The sequence below is a fragment of the Gopherus evgoodei genome, chromosome 9 (assembly GCF_007399415.2).
Source record: "Gopherus evgoodei ecotype Sinaloan lineage chromosome 9, rGopEvg1_v1.p, whole genome shotgun sequence".
Taxonomy (NCBI): domain Eukaryota; kingdom Metazoa; phylum Chordata; order Testudines; family Testudinidae; genus Gopherus; species Gopherus evgoodei.
In genome coordinates, this window is record NC_044330.1 from 48,834,677 (window position 1) to 48,856,883 (window position 22,207).

Consider the following 22,207-nt stretch of genomic DNA (forward strand, 5'->3'; position numbering starts at 1 on the left):
CAGAATCATTTGCCTATTCCCGAGGGAGCCTAGGATAGCTGCCACAGGGCAGGGTGAGACCATCTGGTGGGTCCTGTGCACCCCCAGCTGGATCTGAGTCTATATTGATGTGGGTTGCACATATCTCCAGTGACTAATCTTGTCTGTACATACTGTACAGAGTTATGTAGGACCGTAGGGGTAGAGTTAAGTTTGTTTGAAGTACCTTAACTGTGGATTTCTGTATTCTGGATTAAAAAAACAAATCAATTTAAAAGCTAAATTTATAATTCATGGTTACAGAATTAGCTTCACTGTTAACTCGCCTTTTGTCTCACCTGAGTAGATCCTTTCAAGGGAAAGGCTCCAATTCTTTGCTCCTCAGGGTGGAATCCTCCAATTTTCTTGCTTATGGATCAAGACTCCAGGCTACAGCACCCCTCTTTACAAATCACAATTCCTCAGTTGGTCCACTTGGCTTTGGCATCTGCAAAAGACTTCCCTTTGAGAGCCATGATCCGTAGATAAATGCGATGACCCAACAGCTTTTTCAAAACAAAATCAGTCTATATGACTGTAACATTCAGAGTAAAGTGTTAAAACAACAAAGACTACACACGTATGGCTTCCCCAAAGCTTAGAAGTTTTCCCCTCAAACCTTAGGGAGGCGTAACTGTTTTAAGACCCATCCATCAGGGTGTGTGTCTGTGTCAGTCTTCCGTTTTCTAACAGTTTCTGATATCCTATGCCTTCTAATGAGCTCAAGCTCAGTTTTCATCTCATCTGGAGTTCTTGCAGGTTTTCTGCCTGTTGGCTCCCTCCCTATCCAAAGGCAGGGTATAGAGTCCACCATAGTTAGGAGCAAAACTTTAAAGGCTTCAACACCTGTATTGTCAATGAAGTAGTGGTGATTTGAGTTATCTGAAACCTTTGTCTGCCTTCCTGCAGAAGGGCAATGAGCTCCTGCAGGAGTTAACCCTTGAATCTTAGGGCTTGTCTACATCACAAAGTTGCAGCGCTGGTGAGGGGGTTACAGCGCTGCAACTTAGGAGGTGTACACATCTGCAGGGCATCACCAGCGCTGCAACTCCCTGTTTGCAGCGCTGGCCGTGCTCCCGTTTTGTCTCGGGTGTAGAGGATCCAGCGCTGGTGATCCAGCGCTGGTGATCAAGTGTAGACACTTACCAGCGCTTTTCTTGACCTCCGTGGAATAAGCAGGTATCCCAGCATACCTGAGGAAGCCTCTGGTAATCAAGCAGGTCTCCTTCCCTGCGGTTTGCTCTCTCGTTCCCCGAACCCCCGAGCAAGCAGGTCTCCTTCCCTGCGGTTTGCAGGGGGGTTCGGGGAACGCGAGAGCAAACCGCGGCGAAGCTGGTCTCCTTCCCCGGTTTGCTCTCGCGTTCCCCGAATCCCCGAGCAAGCAGGTCTCCTTCCCTGCGGCTTGCTCTCGCGTTCCCCGAATCCCCGAGCAAGCAGGTCTCCTTCCCTGCGGTTTGCGGGGGGGTTCGGGGAACGCGAGAGCAAACCGCGGCGAAGCTGGTCTCCTTCCCCGGTTTGCTCTCGCGTTCCCCGAACCCCCCTTGAAGCCGCCCAACAGCGCTGCAGTGTGGCCACATCTAACACCACTTGCAGCGCTGGTTGCTGTAAGTGTGGCCACTCTGCAGCGCTGGCCCTATACAGCTGTATTAGTACAGCTGTAACAACCAGCGCTGCAAAATTGTAGATGTAGACATGCCCTTAGGTACAAAACAATGTAATCAAATCATACTATTAATAAAAGTAATAGCTATCTTCCATGTTCCTCATAACAACTTTCTAACTTGAGTTGTAAAAACTGCATAAATCTTTATTTTGTTACTGTTTATTTCTCAATCCTAAATTTCTTTGTTTTGGAATTTCTTTGTTTAAAAATAGCTAATGATGACTGCAGAACATTTAATAAGTGCTGGGTTGCTTGTGGAGGTATGCAGAAGCACAGAAGAGAGGCTTGGATTGAGGGCCAGGAATTTCACCTCCTTATAGTAGGACTGAAGCTATGCTCCTACAGAGCACCTGAACTCTGGCAGAGTTGAGCTGTCCTAGGTTTCATAGGAGCAAAACTGCAGGAACTTTGTTGTAGCCTCTTAGGGTAAGTCAAAGAACCACCCATGGCTGGCCTGTATGGCTCAGGCTGTGGGGCTGTTTCACTCTTGTTTAGACATCTGAGCTGAGGTTGGAGCTCAGACTCTAAGACCCTGCAGGATGGAGGGTCCCAGAGCTCAGGCATGAGCCCGGAAGTGTACGCAGCAGTGAAACAGCCCCACAGCCAGAGCCCCAATGAACCCGAGTTGGCTGGCACAGGCCAGACATGGGGTTTTTCTTTGCTGTGTTAGACATACTCCTAGAGTTTAGAAACCTCTGGCTGTGTTTGTCTTATGGAACGTGGTTTTGATCCTTGCACTCTTCATTAAGCATACATCTTCTGAATCTATAAAGTACTCATTGTCCCCTTGAATTGTTGGTCATTTTATTTAGCAAACTCTGACTACCCAGTCAACATTCATTTGCCCTGCTCAGGCTAGTGTGTTTTATTTATTTATTTATTTATTTATTTTTGGTTTTTAATTAGGCGCAGTTCTCATCTGGGCACTGTCCAGTCCTACTGCCGTTTTAATTTACCCATTTCCTTTCCACTTGTCACCGTTTCAGATTAACAGAGGAGGAATACCTTTGGTGGTCCATTCCAGGAGTTCCCAGCCAGGTCTCAGGTCTTTAGCTGTCACCTGTCTCTGGGCAGAGACCCTTGTTCCGTTCCCTTGTGACTGGGGATTTAAGGCTGTACAGCTCAATACCTAACATTCTAATACCCGAGCAAGCCAGTCTGCCTAAAGGTGAGCTCCTGTGTGCTGCTTTCTCTCTGAGGGTTATGAACAATGTATTGCCAGCAGTCACAAGTTGTTATCACAGTTCTTTCTCAGCAAGTACATTTATTCTTAAGGTAAAAGCATTGCAGAGAAAACAAAACAAAACAGAAGAAACCACATCAGTAAAAATTCGTATACACTTGCAGAAGTCACCCATCAGTCATGGGACTCTAGTAGGTCAAAGTTCTCCCAGCCCTTCTGGAAGGATTGGGGTTGCTCCTTGGACAGAAGGTCCTGTATGTTTGCTGGATCAGAAAGAGGGCCATGAGTCAGTTCAGGGTCATCTTTTCAAATCAAAAGCCTTTTCTTTGTTTCCTAGTCTGTGGAAAACCTAGCCTGAACCAGTATATGTGAACCATGCTGAGCTTGGTACTTCTCTAAAGTTGTTTAGTCTCAATGATTCCTCTTAATCACCTCCCACTCTTATTAGTTTCTAGATGTGGAAAATCTACCCCATGGATTAAAAAACAATTATACATTAATCTTCCATATTGTATTAAAGTCTGTGCTCCCCAAAGAAATTGCATGTGACTGCAGTATCTGTAACACCACTTATTTCCATCTATTCCACCACATCTGGCTCATTCTGCTACGATGCAACAAAAGATTGTAGCTTTCTCTGGCTGTGGAGGAGTCATCTATAGAAAGCATTTTCTGCTTTCTATATTCTATATCAGCGGTTCTCAAACTGTGGGTTGAGACCCTAGAATGGGTTGCCACTGTTTTAATGGGATAGCCAGGGCTGACATTAGACTTGCTGGGGCTGAAGCCCGAGCCCCACTGCCTGGGCTCGAAACCGAAGCCCGAGGGCCTCATCCCTGGGTGGCAAGGTTCAGGTTACAGCCCCCTCCTTTCCCCTCCCACCTGGGGCTGAAGCCAAATTTGACTTTGGCCCCCCGCCTCCCACACCTGAGGCAGAGAGGCTTCTCCCCCCCGCCCCCCAGCCTGGGGCAGTGGTGCTTGGGTTTCGGTTCCCCCTCCTAGGGTCATGTAGTAATTTTTGTTGCCAGAAGGGGGTCACGGTGCAATGACATTTGAGAACCCCTGCTCTATATCTTTGTGGAGTATCCATATCTGGATTTTTATTATTAGTGAAACTGGGCAGAAGAAAACAAAAGACATTAAGGGAATGTCTGTTTCTGCCCACATTCTGGTTATTGGCAATGTTGGGGCAGGAAATTCAGAGGCATACGACAGAAGTTCATGAAAATGTCTAGAGTATGAGGAGGGTAGTTCAGTCTTAATGAATATTGTAAATAAGGGAATACATTTTAAAATTCTGATGGACATGTATGACTAGTGCTAGTTCCTTCCACTAAAGGATGCAGAGGATGTAAAGGATGCCTCTAAATAAAATAAAATGACAAAGTGCTGAAGCTGCAAAGTGTTTTTCTTCACACATCCAGTGTTTTTTTCAGCCATTGAAGACAAATAGACAGCTTTGTATGTGTATATGTAATGCACTATGAAACTGGTGTTTATATTATTTAGAGTTTATACATTTGTAGATCATATTGGATTAGTGAGATCTCTGAATGCAGTCGTGATTTTTTTTCTTAAGTAGTCTTCTATTTAGTTTACCATTGCAAAAAAATCTTTGGTCATGCAAAGATAAGATTGAGATTGTAAATACTAAATTCTCAGGTAAGGTATCTGTACAAACTTTTATTTTTCCATTTCTGCTTGTAAGGTCTTTCTTTATGTGATCACGCAAAGGGATGCTACCACATACAGGATTAATTTGGACAACTTCCATTTCGATCATTATTATTTATGTATCTGGAGGTAAACTTTTAATATCTGACGTGACTAATATCAAACATTCAGTTTTAGAATGAAACATTAAGGATGGAATGAATTTGCTAAGTACTTGAATTCCAAGATAGGTCATAGATTTTGATTTTTAAGGCTAGAGTTTATGACGGGTAGGCAACTGATCTGTTCCTTACAAAGAAAGACCAACTGAGCGGTATAAAGTTCTCAGACCTTAGAGAACTGAACTGTTGCTGTCAGTGGATATCTGCCTCTGAACAGGTACTGAAGATGACTTAAGCATGTAGAGTGGACAAAACTGTTTTCATTGTATTTTCAGAAAGCATTGTGGGGACTCTCTGATGCTAAATTTGTATTTGGCATGTTTCAGGGCCTTTTTATTTTTTAAAAGCAGTGCTTCTTGAAAATAGAGTTCACTCTCTGAAAGATTGTAGTATTGGTAGAGCTGGGTCCTTTCAGCAAAAGGTGTGGGGGGAAGTAAAGTGAATTGGTGCTGAAGTTCAAGGGGAAAAAAGCCTAAACGAAGAATTAAATTAATTTCTTTTTTATGTATGAGAAACTATCTGCAGAATAACTGTTGCTGATAGTTCAAAATATTGGTATTACCAGTTACTAGGGATGTAATATTTGCGTGATTGGAAAAACCTTTTTCTGTGAAACCCCACCTGGGATTTTCATGCTTAAAAAAACAAGAGACTTATAAATTTGACCCTGGTGTTTAGTCTTTCAGAACCTTACCAGGTCAGGCGAACTTGTTTTCTACCTAAATCAGAGAGAATGGTGTGCAGGAAAGGACATGCATTTATCGTTTTGATCTCCTGACTTTTCTGAAGTATGGAAAATTCCAAATGTGGCTAAAAACACAAGTCTAAACCTTGAGAGAGGATCATATCCCTTTTCCATGGAGAAGAGAAACAAGATTCTCAGACGGGATTTAGAGAATGAGATTCAGGAAAGGTTCTTTTCCCCAGTAGAAAAATGTGAAAAAAACAGGGAAGAATGGATCTTAGTCACCAAACCAAATGAGGTAAAATTGCCCATAAAGAAACACTTTTTTCCAAAGATGATAAAAAACAGGGATCAAAAAATGGGAACAGCCCAATAAACTTAAGCCTTTTAGTTGCGCAAACAAAATTAATCTGACAAAAGCACTTTTTTGTCAGTAACTGTGCCTACACTCAAGCTTTTACTGATCTAGAATTATAGAAATGTAGGGCTGTAAGAGACTTTGAGCAGTCATCTAGTCCAGCTCCCTGTGCTCAGACAGGACCAAATATACCCTAGACCATCCCTGACAGGTGTTTGGAGGTTAGACAATGACTGGGATTTTGCAATCTCCCTTAAATGCCTTTTCCGTTGCTTAACTATTGTTATAGTTAGAATTATCTAAACTAAATGTACCTTGCTGCAGATTAAGCCAGTTACTATTACTTGGAGTGCTTGATCATGTCCATTCAATGTAGGTGTGTGTACTCGCCACATGCACCAGTGCTGGAAGTTTTTCCCCTCAGCAGTATCAGTAGGGAACAGACTCCAGCACCACCTGGAGTGGTGTGTGCATGCTGTGGTATGTAGGGTGCCACTAGTCCCCCCCCCCCTTTAGTTCCTTTTTCCTGCTGGTGTGGTGCTGGAGCTGTGACTGCTTCAGCTGTTGCTGTTACTGCTTGTTCGTCCAAACTAGTTATTTCCTGTATTACACTGTATATAGTTTTCTATGAGTGTTTATAAATCCCTTAGCTATTATTAGAGACTGTGTAGGTCCCAAATGGGACTTTGTCTGAGGATGGGACTTACCCTGGTCCCCAGACCTTAAGTGCTATGATTGCTGCAAGAGGCCCATGCCTGTTAGTGATCCACACAACAGTTGTCTGCGTTGCTTGGATGAAGGACATATTAGTGAAGTACAAAATTTGCAAGTCCCTCAAGCCAAGGATTAAGAAGGAGCGCAATATTCATTTAAGAGCGCTCCTTATGGAGTCGACCCTCACCCTGGCACTGGAGCAACGCTCCAACTTGTCACCAAGTACCATGACCTTGGTATACAGCACCCCACCGGGACTGTCCACTGGCTGGCACCAGTCCCAATCCATGGCTCCGACCAAGAATCCGAAGAGGGCGGGACTAGGTCGGTCTCCAACCCCCTGCAAGGGAAAGGATAAGGCTGACTGTGAGCAAGGTCTCATACTGGGCAACTCTGCCCACGTTGGGATCTTGGGCCCAAGCTCCAGTGGAGGGATGTAGCCCAACCCACTCCCCGCCAACTACCCCAGATAACGGCAGAGGCCTCCATCAGCTCTGGGTGCCATCCACAGTGGAGGCCCTGCAGACAGCATAGGAGATAGTGCCCCTCCCGATGCTGACCACACTGGCTCCTGCTGTTTTGGTCCCTGGGTAAACTCACGTTTGGACTGCTTTGGTCCTCGCCTCAATGGCACTGTTCCCTGATGTGGGGAACATCTGCCAGCACTCGCCCTCCTGTAGCCGCTATGTATCTGACCGCGAAAGGCAGACGCAACTCAGCCCCATTTGGTCCCTGGACCTTGGGCACAGGCAGAGAGGCTCGAGGCGCAGCTCGGGAGCACCTGGGCAGAGACCTTTGGAGACACACCTCCCCCAGCAGCCCACCTGGCAAGAGTACTAGTCCCAGCACCTGGTATCTTCAAGACTGTGGTACCGCTCCAGGGACCTGTTGAGAGATCGACGGTACTGTTCCTTGGACCGTCGCCAATCTCCTAGGAGGACCTCACCATGTGTGGGCACTTCCTGGCACCGGTCCCGCTTCTCATCCCAGTACTGCTCATCAAGTGCAAGATGTAGATCGCCAACTCCAAGCCGTTGCAGATCTATTGAGGGTCATCGGTCCCTAAGACCCTACTTAAGATCAGACTCCAGGTGGAGTGACCAGCAGCACTTGGGACAGAGCCAGCGTTCTGCTCTGTCCTGGTCACCTGGGAGCGACGGCTCAGGATCCAGCCCTGGTTCAGAGCGAGGTTCCCTGATGGCGGGACAAGCTGCGGTACTGGCTACTTTGTCATTGCTGAAACTGGCCCTGTGGCCTCGGGCATAGTGGCTGGTACCATGGTACCCATGGAACTTGTGGGGGTTCACTCAACCCTCCCAGGTCTCCTGCTTAGTGTCTGGAGCCTAGGAGAGACCAGCTGCCTCTCTCCCACCCTCCTCTGGTGCACGAAGCCTCGGGTGCAAGGACCCTGCAGGTCCAAGAGGGAGCAGGGAAACAAGCCACTGGGCCATCAATGGTTGTGGAGTACCTTCCTTGTTGTGTCAGATGAGGCTATAACAGGGACTCCTCCCTCGGTTCCTCCAGATGACACTAAAGCACACCAGGAACTACTGAAGAGGGTTGCTGCCAAACTGAGTCTTCTGGTGGAGGAGCTGGAGGAGCTGTTAAACTCTCTCTTGGATGTCCTCTGCTCCACAGCACCAGCCAGAGTGGCTCTGCCCCTTCCTGATGGGGTCTCTAAAATCACGAGTGCCCTGTGGCGAGCTCCCTCTTCCCTGCCACCCATCTCCAAGGGCTGAACGAAGTACTTTGTGCCATCCAAAGGCCACAAGTACCTGTATACCCACTTTGCTCCCAATTCCCTAGTGGTAGAAGCGGTTAACCACAGGGAGTGACAAGGTCAACCCAGGGCTACCCCTAAGAACAAAGGCTCCAAGAGGCTAGACTTGTTTGGGTGTCAGGTTTATTTGTCCTTTAGTCTCCAGTTATGGGTGGCCAGCCATCAGGCCCTCCTGGGATGCTATGATTTTAATGTGTGGTAAGCCATGGCCAAGTTCAAGGGCTCTCTACCTGAGGCTTCTAGGGAAGGAGTTCTGGGCTTTTATGGAGAAGGGCATGACTGCGGCCAGGACGATGCTCCAGGCTGCGTCAGAAGCGGCGGATACTGCCGCCCAAACTGTGGCCTTGGCTGTCGCCATGCTCTGGGCATCCTGGCTGCTCCTCTCTGACTTGTCTACAGAGGTTCAGCAGTTGATGCAATAAGCTCCATGGCCTATCGGACTCCTGCGTGACCCTTTAAACGCTGGGCCTGTACGTTTCTGGCCCTGCCTGCCAGCGGTTTAAGCCACAGCAGCCTCAGGACCAGGGGAGCCACCTCTGCCAGGAGCCTCCCTATAAGTAATCCAGAGGCTATAAGCGATGTCCTAGTCAACAGCCTTCACAGGCCTCTCGATTGATCTCAACTCGCAAGAAGCAGGCAGGAAAGTGCTTGTTTTGAGGGTAAGCCAAGGGTGACATACAGGATTCTTCCCAGAATCCTCCCTCACTTATTTTTGCCAACCGTCTTTCTCCTTTCCTCCCTGTGTGGGCATCTATAACATCGAACCGATGAGTCCTCAGTACAGTAGCGTTAGGTTACTTTCTACCCATCCTTCCCAATCCCCTGGCCCATCCTCCTTCAGGGACCCTTCTCACAATAGTCTCCTCGTGCAGGAGGCAGAGGGGTTACTGCAGCTAGATGTGGTGGAGATTATTCCTCCAAAGTACAGGAACAAGGGGTTCTATTCCCGCTACTTTTAATCCCAAAAGGTTGTCACCATCCCCACAATGGTCCTTACCTCACTGCGATGTTGGACTGACCCTGGGAAAGTCCTGGAAGGAGTTCCCTTCATCAACACTCCTCGCTCAGTTGAGTTGTTTTTGGATGCCTTGGACCTAGGCTGGGAGGCATACCTCGGCTCCCTCTAGACCCAAGGTATGTGGTCCCCAGAGGAATTGACGCTACACATAAATATCAAAGAGCTCAGAGTAGTGTGCAGCGCATTTGTGGTCCTCCTACCTCACCTGTCAGGCAAAGTGGTCAGAGTCCTGACAGACAACACAACCTTGATGTTCTATATCAACAGACAAGGGGGAGCACGATCCTTGGCCCTCTGCCAAGAGGCACTCCATCTCTGGGACTTCTGCATCAATCACAGAATCCGTCTAGAAGTGTGTCACCTTCCGGGTGCCAAGAACACACTAGCAGATCACTTAAGCAGGGACCCCTCCTCTCACCATGAGTGGGTGCTCCACTCGGCAGTAGCTGGCATGTTCTTCCGTCGGTGGGGAACTCATCAAGTGGATTTATGTGCCACCAGGCAGAACAGGAGGTGTCACAGGTTTTGCTTCAGACGGGGTCTGGGCAAGGGTTCTCTCTCCAATGCCTTCCTCCTGGTGTGGTCAGAAAGCATGATATATGTGTTCCCTCTGATTCCGATAATCAGCAAGGTCCTAGTGAAAATCAAGAGAGACAAGTCGCAGGTTATCATGATCGCCCTAGTGAAGCTTCGCTAGCGCTGGTTCAGAAAGCTGTCAAGCTTGTCAATGATCTCTCCCTGGCCCCTGCCGAACAGACTGGACTTGCTGTCACAGGGTCACGGCCGACTCTTGCACATCAACCTCCCGTCCCTCCACCTCACGGTGTCGATGCTGTGTGGCTGAACCCAAATGAACGGGCCTGTTTGGAAAGGATCCAGAATGTCCTCGTCGAGAGTAAAAGCCCTCAACTAGGCACACCTATCTGGCAAAGTGGACGGGGTTCTCCAGCTGGGCTGCTGAACGGGGCATCTCCCCTTCGCATTCTTTGGCGCAGTCAGTCTTAAACTACCTGCTTCATTTGAGGAACCAGGGCCTGGCGCAATCCTCTATCAAGGTATGTCTGGCTGCCATTTCAACCTTTCATCCACCAATCCAAGGGCAGATGATAATGTCCCATGACATGACGGTCAAGTTCCTCAGAGGCCTGGAGACTTTTTCATCAAGTCTGATCCCCGGCCCCTCAGTGAGATCTCAACTTGGTTCTGTTCAGGCTCACAGGCCCACCCTTTGAGCCTTTGGCCTCATGGTCCCTGTCTCACCTGTCATGGAAGGTAGCTTTCCTGGTGGTGGTGACATCGGCAAGGCGAGTCTCCGAACTGCAAACCCTGACCTCAGAACCGTTGTACACGGTCTTCTGTAAGGACAAAGTCCAGCTCCGGCCTCACCTGGTCTTCCTTCCGAAGGTGGTGTCCTTGCTCATGTGGAACGTCGACATCTTCTTTCCAGTCTTCTACCCTAAGCCTCATGAGACTAATGAAGAGAGGCACCTTTACCCTCGTACGTAAGAAGGGCCCTGGCTTTCTACCTAGATCAGACAAAGCCTTTCCGTAAGTCGACTCAGCTTCTCATCTCTACAGCTGACAGGATGAAGGGCCTCCCAGTATCCATGTAGAGGATTTCTAACTGGGTCACCTCTTGCATTCGGACCTGCTATGAGTTGGTGGGAGTCCCCTGGCTGCTGATTGTCAGAGGCCACTTGACCAGAGTGCAGGCGTCTTCTTGGCATACTTCCCAAGCCATGACGTGGTCCTCAGTGCACTCGTTCATGACCCACTACGCCCTGTCTCAGCAGGCCAGGGACAACGCTGGGTTCGGCGGAGCTGTGCTGCAATCTACATGTCCATGAACTCCTAACCACCTCTGAGGGGTACTGCTTGGGAGTCACCTAAGTTGAATGGACTAGAAGAAAAGACAGTTACCTTTTCTGTAACTGGTGTTCTCCTAATTGCTTTGCTTATGTCCATTCCACAACCTGCCCTCTTTCCCCACTGTTGGAGTTTCCGACAAGAAGGAACTGGGGGAACCGGCAGTTCCCTATATACTGCAGAATGTGCACGCCACTCCAGGGTGCTTCGGAGTCGGTCCTCTAAGGATACTGCTGAGGGAAAAACTTCCAGCACTAGCGCATGTGGCGAGCGCACACACCTACATTGAATGGACATGAGTGACATCTCAAAGAACACCAATTACGGAAAAGATAACTCTTTGTTGTCATTCCTTCCATGAGCATGGAGAATAATTGATCACAATCCCCTTTATAAGAGCCCTTCTTAACTTATATGAAGACTGTTATAAGGTCATCATTCTCCTCCCTCCCCCCTCCTCTTGTTTTTTCTCAAAAACTATATATGCCCAGTTTCTCTTAACCTTTCCTCATAGGTCAGGTTTTCTAAACCTTTTCATTATTTTTGTTGCTTTCCTCTTGACTCTCTCTCCAATTTTTCCACATCTTTCTTAAATTGGCATCCAGAACTGGATACCTGTACTCCAGCTGAGGCCTCACCAGTGCTGGGTGTCTTGCAAACAATAGTCCTGTTAATACATCCCAGAAAATTAACCTTTTTCACAACTGCATCACATTGTTGAGACTCATTCAATTTGTGATCCAGATTCTTTTCAGCAGTATTACTGCCTACCCAGTTCCTCATTTTGTAGTTGTGCCTTTGATTTTTTTCCATCCTTAGTGTAGTAATTGGCAGTTGGCTTTATTGAATTTCATCTTGTTGAATTCAGACAGATTTTTCAATTTGTCAAGGTTGTTTTGAATTCTGATCCTGTCCTCCAAAGTACTTGTAATTCCTTCCAATTTAGTGTCATCTGCAAATTTTATGAGCGTACTCTCCAGTCTATTATCTAAGTCATCAATGAAAATATTGGACAGCATGCACCCTTCCTCCCTGTTTGACAGTGAACCACTGATAGCTACTCTGAGTGTGATGATGATTATGATTTATTTTATTATATAATTTTAACCAGTTGTGCAGCAGAGGCACTTTAAGCTGCAACCCCCGCGTCGTTTCTACCACCAGCAGAACAGGCAGGAGTTTTCTAGGTGGCATAACAGAAATAATAGAAAGAGGCCTCCTCCCCCCTCCTCAGCCCAGGACTCTGGGCAGATGACGCAGTCCTCAGGCCAAAAGCAGAACTTTTGAAGATATTCCCAGGGGCAACGCATGAGTCCGGACTCTGGCTCCATCCTTACTTACCTTTTCATCCCAGTTATCCCATTTCTACCCTGTGTGGGCCCGAATCACATCAGATCACTGGGTACTCCCCACGGTAAAAAAGGGAAGGGATACTCTTTCCAGTTCACATCCCTCCCCATTCCTCCTTCCGCATCCCTCTTCAGGGGCCTTTCTCAGAAGCAACTTCTCATGCAGGAATGTGGGGGTGGTGGAAGAGGTCCCTCAGGAGCCGAAGGGCCAGGGGTTCTATTCCCAGTATTTCCTAATACCAAAAGCCAAAGGTGGTCTCAGGCCCGTCCTAGACCTGCAAGACCTCAACAAGTTCATAAAGAAGCTGAAGTTCCACATGATCTATTTGGCCTTTGTTATCCCTTCTTTGGCTGTGGGGGACTAGTGTGCCGCCCTCGACTTGAAGGACGCATACTTTCATATTTCAATAATGCCGTCCCACAGAAGGTACCTCAGGTTCTCAGTGAACCACAATCATCATTAATTCACAGCCCTTCTGTTTGGCCTGTCAGCGGCTCCTCGAGTGTTTACCAAGTGCATGGCAGTCGTGGCTGCATTCTTGCACAAGTACTAGGTGCAGGTGTTTCTGTACCTCGATGGAGCGGCCCTTGATTAGCCACTCAAAGTGCAAGTGAAGGTTCATGTGAGCCTCATAAGAGCCACTTTTGAAGACCTGGGCCTTCTATTGAATGTACAGAAGTCAACTCTTTCCCCCTTTGAGCAGATAGAGTTCATAGGGGCGGTGTTGGACTCAACACAGGCAAGGGCATGCCTCCCAGAGTTGCGTTTCCAGACCCTGTGCAGCATCATACGAGGTCTCAGGCAGTGTCCTACCACCACAGCAAGGAGTTGTGTAAAGCTACTTGGCCACATGGCTGCTTGTATCTATGTAATACAGCACGCCAGACTGAGGGCATGGCTAGCCTTGGTGTATCGACCTATTTGAGACAATCTGGACAAGATTGTCCCTCTGCCAGTTCTCGAGTCCCTCCTGTGGTGGCTCGACCCACAAGTAATGTGTGTGTGTGGGTGTTCCCTTCACCAGGCCACAGCTGTCCCTTTTGCTGGTGATGGATGCATCAGTGATGGGCTGGGGTGCACACATAGGGGAATTCAGGGCCTCGGGTTCCAAGTGGAGTTCTCGCTTCATATCAACGTCGGAGAGCTGAGGGCAGCTTCTTATCTCTCTGGAGTTCAGAATGAGTTGTCAGGCCATCCCAGGAGGTCTTTTCACAGTATGGGAGTGATCCATCTGCCTGGATGTCATGAACACCATCTTCCATCCATGGGGAATTCCCCAGTTAGATTTGTTCATCCCGTGACACAGTAGGAAGTGCCTGCAGTTCTGCTCCATCTGGAATCACAGCCTGGGTGCCATCGCGGCCATGTTCCTTCTTCCATGGAAAGACCACCTCCCGTACGCATTTCCGCTCATACCACTTGTCCACAAGGTGCTACTCAAAGTTCGGAGACAGGAAGCTTCGGTGATATTGATAGCCCCAGCCTGCTTGGCCCCATCAGCACTGGTACACATCTCTTCTGCAAATGTCCGTGGAAAACCCAATCACCTTTCCACTGCTCCCATGATAACTCAGGATCATGGCTGACTCCAAACCTTGACTCACTTCACTTCATGGCATGGAAGCTCCATGGCTACACCCATTGGAGCTGGGTTGTTTGGGTCCAGTCAGGGAAGTCCTTGGCAGTAGGAAACCCACCTCTAGGGCTACCTACGTAGCCAAATGGAAAAGATTCACAATATCTCCTCAATATCTCCTGTCTCCAACGCTCTCATCCATACCCGTGATATTGGACGACTCCTCCACCTAAAGCGGCAAGAGCTTTTTGTGTCTTCAGTAAAGGTCCACTTGGCTGTCATTTCCGCCTTCCATCCAGGCGTGGAGGGCCGGTCGGTCTTTGCCAACCCGATGATAGGTAGTTTTTAAAGGTCTCAACAGACTGTACCCTCTCACATGACAACTGATCCCAGCCTGGGACCTTAACCTGGTCCTTTTCCAGGCTAATAGGGACACCCTTCAAACTGCTTGGAACATGTTCTCTGCTTTACCTTTCATATTAAGGGGCATTCCTGGTAGTGATATCTTCAGCCAAGAGGGTGTCTGAGTTCAAGGCTTTAACATCTGAGCCTCCTTACATGGTGTTCTGTAAAGACATGGTTCAGCTTAGACTGGATCTGGCTTTTCTTCCTAAGGTTGTCTCACAGTTTCATGTTAACCAGGATATCTTTCTTCCAATTTTCTATCCCAAGCTGCACACAAGCAGCAGGGAGCAAAAACTTCGTTCGTTGTATGTTCGCCGGGCATTTATCCTTCTATATCGAATGGACATTGCCACTGTTCAGCTGTTTTGTCGCAGTAGCAGACAGAATGAAAGGGCTTCCAGTCTCCTTCCAAATAATTTTGTCATGAATTATGTCCTGTATCTGGGCATGCTATAATCTGGCGAAAATACCTGCCCCTCCCTTTACAGCACACTCTACAAGGGTCTAGGCATCGTTGGCAGCGTTCGTGGCCCAGGTTCTGACCCAGGAAATCTGTAGAGCTGTGACGTGGTCATCAGTCCACACTTTTACCTTGCATTATGCCATTACTCAGCAGGCTAGAGATGATGCAGCCTTTGGCAGAGTGGTGCTACAGTCAGCCAGCCATTTGAACTCCGACCCCCACGTCCAGAATTTAGGCTTGGTGCTCACCTAATTGGAATTGACGTGAGCAATCACTCGAAGAAAAAATGGTTACCTACTTCTCATAACTGTTGCTCTTTGAGATGTGTTGCTCATGTCCATTCCAATACCCACCCACCTACCTCTGTTGGAGCAAACTGGCAAGAAGGAACTGAAATGATGGCAGGTCAGCAGGGCCCTATATTTGCCGCATTGGAGGTATGACTCCAAGGGGCACCTAAACTAACTCAATGGGTATTGCTAAGGGAAAATCTTTCTGGCACCTGTGCACACAGCTCGCACACCCCTAATTGGCATGGACATTAACAACACATCTGGAAGAACAGTTACGAGAGGTAGGTAACTGTGTGTATTTAAAATTTTGCAGAAGCCATGTCAAAAAATGTAAGATCAAGCATAAACAGGGACTTCTCTTTTTTTAAGAGTTAGGGTTTGAATGCATGAGAAAGTTCAAACAATGTAATGTAAGGTGTGATTTTAAAAAAATTATTTAGCCAATTTGTTGCAAAAGGAGGCCGTTTTTAAGTCTGTTTGAGTGGTTCATTTCGGTTTGGTTTAGTTAATTAGGATTAGTAGTTTTGGCCAAAATAGCGCAACCTTAATTTGATTCGTTTGTATGTGTGCATTATTATTCAGTCTTTAACTATGTGATCAGATGCCATTTTTTGATAATATTCGTTACCCTACATTAAGTTTTCTAGTTTTTTAAAAAGCAAACACATTCCTTCATGTGGCATCATACTGACACCTACACAGCTCAACACAGCATTGTTGGAACTTTTAGATCCCCTGCACAGAAGTCTGCCAGTGAGCCAGTGGAGTAACTGATAGTGGTGCTAGTGTCCTCCTCCTTGGGCCAGCGCTAGAGTATGGATGAGAGACACATTTTGCAAATGGGCTTCACAGATATTTGCTGATAGCAGAGGGATGATGATGGTTGGGCACCTTGGGTTCCATTGCTGGCTCTCAGGGAGTGTGCTCTTGCAGACAAAGACTCTCTTGCCCTTTCCCCCAAGCTTGACTCCATCCTTTCCAGCCTGTCTCAGACGTCTCTTTTCACCACGGCTCTTGTCCTAGTCCCGTTCTCACTTAGTCCTAATCTCCTTGCCCAGCGAGTCAGAGTCTTTCCTTCTGGGTTTCTCATCTCATGAGGGCTGCAGGAAGCGGCGTGGGCCGAGGGATGTGCTGGCCATCCTTGTTTTTAAATATGCACATGAATTGTCACAAGTTTTCTAAACCTGTGGTGTGATGCTGATGTGCTTGGAGATTTTAATAAAAATCTGATCTTTGAAATTTGTTTTGTTAATTTGAGTTTAAGAGATGTAAAATCTGAATGAGTGAGCTGATCTACCTTAAGTCATTTTATTCTGTTCCCTCCTGTGTTAGGGCAATATTTGGAGGATTGGATGAGGAAGTTTTAGCATCTCCTTTCTCTTGTCTCAAAATAGTTAAAGGTGGGTTTTGAGCATTTACTTTGGATTTGGACTTCCATGTGTATCCAAGCTGTTAGTGGTATCTGATAGACTGCCTATTAGATACCTTAGATAAGATGCCTGGATTTTGAAGAGTCCTCTATTTTGTTATACCACAGAGGCTTGTATTTGATTTCCTGCGCATTTGCAAGTGAACTTGCGTACCCACTGCTGCAGTTGTGTGTTGCTTTCAGTGAAGTTTTGTAACACAAAATGCAGTTTTCTCTGATAGCATTCTACAAATGCACATTCTTATTCAATGCCTTCAGTCCCCGTACATATTCAGTCATGTCTGCTTAATCTAATTATATTTTACTACTTAAACTTGCAAAGACTGCGTTTAAATTCTATTCCGTATGAATATTTTAAAATAGCCTTGTACATCCTCAACAGAATTGTTATCTAACTATAAATTAGTTGTGTGTGCAAGGTTTTAGGTTTCAACACATTGTCTGTGAGGTATCTCAAATTGTTGGACACAGTAAAGGTTGATAGGTCCCAAGTTTACTTTATTTAAAAAAGTTCTTGAGTATTTGGCTACTTGACAGTACTTTCCCCAAAACTTTTTTGGTTTTCTCTGAAGATGCAAGATCAGTGCTAGCAGTCATCCTTTATCTGGGAGCAATCCTAACATAATAATTTAGTATGTCCATACCATAATGGAAAATGTGTGCGCCAGGGAGAGCTCATAAAGAGTTGGTTTTAAGTTTCAAGAATCCCAGTGGTTAAGAACTAGAAATTTTAAAAAACTCACTGTCAACATTTTGATATCTTCTTATACACGTTAAGCGTAAATCTTATCAAACTTCAGGTTTGTTTGTAAAATATTAAGACTTTTTTCATTTAGTGGAATGCAAAACTTACCATGTGGCAGCTTTCTCTTCAGACTTTGAGAACACTTTAATTTAAATCATACTGTAAAACAATTTCTGTTTTATAAACAAATGGTTAAAATTGAGGATTTAAAAAACTGTATTTACTTTTCACTGTTAATCTGTCTGCCTTGCAGCTTGAAGATGAGCTGTTCTTCATACACAGGCATCATCAGTGGTTATAAAGGATACTGTAGGCCAAATCCTGATGTTTGTTATATCTGCATAAAATCTTGTTTTACGATTATACCCTAAGATGTGCAGTTGTATCTGCATAAATTGTGTAGTTGAAAGCGGAATTTGATCTTGTAGAAAACATGCTACATGTGTTTGAAAATAATCTAGATTTGGTTTTTCAGAACCCAGGGTAATTTGTTAGGGCTGGCAATTGAAAAATGTCCCTTCTGAACTGAGAATTTGATCTGGCATTGTAGTGTATTTTCAAAAGTGAGTTGCTATGCTTCTACTAGCACAGTAGCAGACTTAATAGTGGCATAATCCTATTTCTGTATCTAAGTGTTGTCCTCTTCTCCCCCCTCCCCTTGCTGTCTCTCAAATCTTAAACATTAAATATCTCGATGGGACTTTAAAAAAAAAATTTCACTATGGATTGGATCCTCCTTTCTCAAGGGACTTCTGTAATGTTGTTTAATTTTTTTTTTAAAGTGTATTTCTTTTAAGACTGATTAGAAATATCAGGAAGTTAAAACTGACTTTCTCTAGTGAGGCAATTTCAAGACTCTAAACATACAACAATTTGATTTATATTTGCTCTTCAAAAGCAAATATAAGACTTGGTCTCAGCAATTTATTCTGGTCTTGATTGTTTAGGAGTATACTTTTTTCTGTGGTTTGTCTATCTCTAAACTGCAATGAATGCTAACTTGGTGTATTCTCTGTAGCAGCTGAAATCATGTTTCCCTGCATGGGTAGACAGATGCACTAGCTCTGCTTGAGCTAGCATATGTTGGTCTATCTGAACTGGGAAACACGCTTCGAACTGCTGCATAGACATGCTTGGTGCAGTGGCTGGTCTTGGCAGTAAATTCCTCTCTGCCTTAAATGCAAACTGTACCTTACTGAATTAAGTTGAAAGTTGTAATTTACAGATTTGAGTTAGATACTTGCTGAGAGGCAAAGCAAGAATAGGAAGTGCTTATTTGCAAACCTGTTCTCTGAAAAGACAGACTTTCATACACCATGTTTACACGAGCAAGTAAAATGATTTCCAGATAGACTTATTTTAACACTTTAAGCAGAAACATATCTTAATTACAGCAGTTCCCTAATATTTTACCTCTTTTAGTGTTTTAGAAACAAGATCGCCATGGCCACAGAAATTGGCTCCCCACCCCGGTTTTTCCATATGCCGAGGTTCCAGCACCAGGCACCTCGGCAGCTGTTCTACAAGAGACCTGATTTTGCACAGCAGCAGGCAATGCAGCAGCTCACTTTTGATGGGAAACGGATGAGAAAAGCTGTGAACCGGAAAACCATAGACTACAATCCCTCTGTAATTAAATATTTGGAGGTAAGTCTAGTTAGTCTACTGTATCAAAGTCTGAATAATGTTTTCTGACACTCTATTCAAATTTCAGGTATATTCACTGAGTAGTTTGGGTAATTGGGGATTATGTATAATTGACAGTGTTCTTTTCAGAATGAGCAATAAACCTTTAATGCATATTTGAAGTGGAAGATTTGCTGTTATATAAAGCTTTTCTGGGAATTCTGATTTGGGACAAGAATTGCACATATTATTACTTTGTTTTGACATTCAAGCTGACCTAAATCATACGTTAATTATGTTAAGATTCTTATGATCATTCTCTGTCAACTTTTGGCTTTTTCTTTGTGGGGAGAAATGATAAATAAATAAAAGATTGAGTGTCTATACTTTGCAACAGAAAAGTAGTTGTCATTTTCTATTCAGCTGCTTCCTTGAATGAAAAAAAACTGTAATATAGGCTACTCGTACCGCAAGTCTGTGAACCACCTTGTGCAGTCCTAGTGGCTGAGACTGCTTTGAACCAAATACTGTGGAAGATATCTTTCCAAGAAAAAAATACCCACTTGGCTTTCCAAATTACTTGGGGGTATATCTATGCAGGCAAGTTTCTGCGCCACACATTATACCACTTTTATTAGAACGCTGGAGTGCATCCACATTAGCAGCTCTTGCAATGGCAAAGACAGCAGTGCATTGTAGTAGCTATCCCACTGTGCAAGTGGCACTAGGGTGCTTTGGGAAGAGTTTGCAGTGCCTCCTGGGGCAGACACAGTGTTATATGATCTAGGTTTCCCAATCCCATTGTTCCATAGGTATCCGACTACACTGCCAGCTGCTTTTCAACTGAAGGGGCAGGTGTGGAGGGGGGAGTAGTGTGTGTGTGTGTAGGGAGGAGAGAGACAGTGTATTTTTAGGTACAGTGTGTCAGTATGCTGTCTTGTACATTCAGACAGTGGCAGGAAGCAACCAGTCCTGGGAGAAGGGGGAAACCCTGACATCAACCCCCCCTCCCCCCCGCCGCCTCAGGCTCTCTGCACAGATAGATATATACTGTCTCTGTGCTCAACAGCATGAGCATTCCACATTAATAGTTTGCTTTGTGGCCCAGAGCAGATCAGCCAGCACAGCACACAAAGGCTGTCAGAAACTGTGCTTTGAATGGGGAGGGGCACATGTCTTTGGGGCAGCCGAGTTCAAAACAATGAGTAGAGCGGTCACTTGAGGCATTATGGGACAGCTCAAGGGGCCAATTACAGTGCAAAAAGCAATTAAGTGTCTACACTGTCAATAGAGCACTGGAGCCTCTGCGCAAATAGCTTTAAGACTCTTGTCGAGGTGGTTTTTTTTGCAGCGCTGCAACTGAGGAGTTTTTGTGCACAAAGTGTCTTGGCAGTGTGTACACATCTGCAGTTTGAACGCAAAAAGCTGCTTTACTGCGCAGAAACTTGCCAGTGTAGACAAGCCCTTGGTCTTAAGTTTTGTTATAAATGTTTTTTCCAGGGTGAGATCTTGTCTGCCATGTTCAAGTATTAATTCTGTGGAAATATGTTATGAGACAGTTGTAAATCCCCAAATACGTAATGGGAATGCTGGCAGAATCTCAATTGCCAGATTGTAAAGACAGCATTATAATGAACTGTATGTGTCCATTCCATTGTAGCCAACCCACAGTTGTAATAGTTTGACAACAAAAAGGAAATAGATATGGCTGTTTACACTTTAGCATATCTTGAAATTGTTATGTTTAAAATATCCCAAGAATGAACAAATGAATTTATAGCAGTGTTCCAGTGGGCTGCTTTTGGTAGCTCACATAATTAATAAGAACTGACTCTGAGGTAAACAGAAAATCATCACATTGGTAGTACACTATCACTTTTTACTTCTGGAGAAATTGTGTTGTGTTTTTTTTTTTTTAAACCTGCAACTTTGCACACATGCTTTAGTTCAAATTTGTATTGAAGTATTTTAAAAAATAGTCTTAGAGTTAACTGTGGCACTGTCTACACCACAGAGCTTATGCTAACAAAACCGTTTCGTGTAGATGCAGCATACACCAATGTAAGGAATTTTTCTGCTGATGTAGGAAGTCACCTCCCAAAACAATATTAGCTATGCTGACAGAAGCCATCATTTGTCAGCATAGCTGTATCAGTAGGGGTTATGTGTTTTTCACACCCCTTGTTTATATAGCTATGTGGGTATATGTTTTAAAGTGTACAACAAGTGTGTGTATATTTTGAAAAAGAGGTTCCTATGCCCACCTAGCAGCATTTAAAGCCAGGTTTTGAATCCCATGCCATCAAAAGTTAAGATTCCAGGCTCCAGGTTCAAACTATCTCCATATTTAACTGATCTGAAATTTTACTGGCGTAGCATGGGCTTTCATGTTTTTTATCACGTCATAATCATCCCAGTCAGGAAATTACATGCCAAAAATATTTATCTACAGTTCTAGCTTAAACTTTGATTCACAGTCAAAACGTGATTGAACCCACAATATCAAGTTAAAGTAGGGTGCTACTCTTAAATTTGCCAAGCTGTGAATCATGCCATGTCTAATAATTGAATACTGTTATGATTGGCAGTATAGAATATCCTATATATTGGAAGCAATTTTTTTTGTCTTCTGGCCTTTCAAACCCCATCCCTTTGACTACACTGCTCTTGGTGCCCCGACCATAGAAATGTTCTTTCTATGCAAGTACTACTGGATGGAACTTGCTTTAGTTTAGAGGTCATCAATACATCTCTTATATTAGGTAGAGGGGTGTAACCGGGTTCAAGATCCACCCCTCTTCCTAGGGCCCGCTTGCTGCCCCCAGTAAGGCTCAGAGAGGCTTCAAGATTGTGCAACACCTGTGTCTTTATTTACTTAAAGTTGTTCCACCACCAGTGTCCATCTCTATAGAAGCTTTACAGGATTAGTCACCTCCTTTACAGGCAGAGTCAGCCTTCAGCTAAGAGGCCTCCAGTTCCCTCCCTGACTGACTTCTCCCTGGCTGTCTCATGCCTTCTGGCTCCCTCCCAGCCTTTATAGCCCTTGGCTTGTCAGGCCAGCACGTGTCGCCAATCCTCAGGCCAACATCAGGCCTTGTCCATCAGCCCCAACATGCTTCCCTTGTTTGGAGCTGACTGGCAGGGCTAATTAGGTGTTTTTGCATCAGCACCCTGCTACAAGGGGTCACTGCAGAGCCAAA

The 22,207-nt window shown here is 45.4% G+C and overlaps 1 protein-coding gene across 9 annotated transcripts in view; it reads left to right on the plus strand.

Annotated features, from left to right (window-relative positions):
• WDR33 (WD repeat domain 33) overlaps window positions 1–22,207 on the plus strand; it is a 96,399-nt gene that overhangs the window by 7,264 nt on the left and 66,928 nt on the right. For 7 of the 9 annotated variants that reach the window (XM_030575259.1, XM_030575261.1, XM_030575257.1 and 4 more), the window contains one exon: window positions 18,804–19,028. In XM_030575259.1, the coding sequence (XP_030431119.1) occupies window positions 18,825–19,028 (204 nt within the window). In that variant the 5' untranslated portion in view covers window positions 18,804–18,824. Of the gene's footprint in view, window positions 1–2,667; window positions 2,850–18,803; window positions 19,029–22,207 lie in introns of those variants that run through there. The other 2 variants (XM_030575258.1, XM_030575260.1) reach the window with 1 other exon arrangement.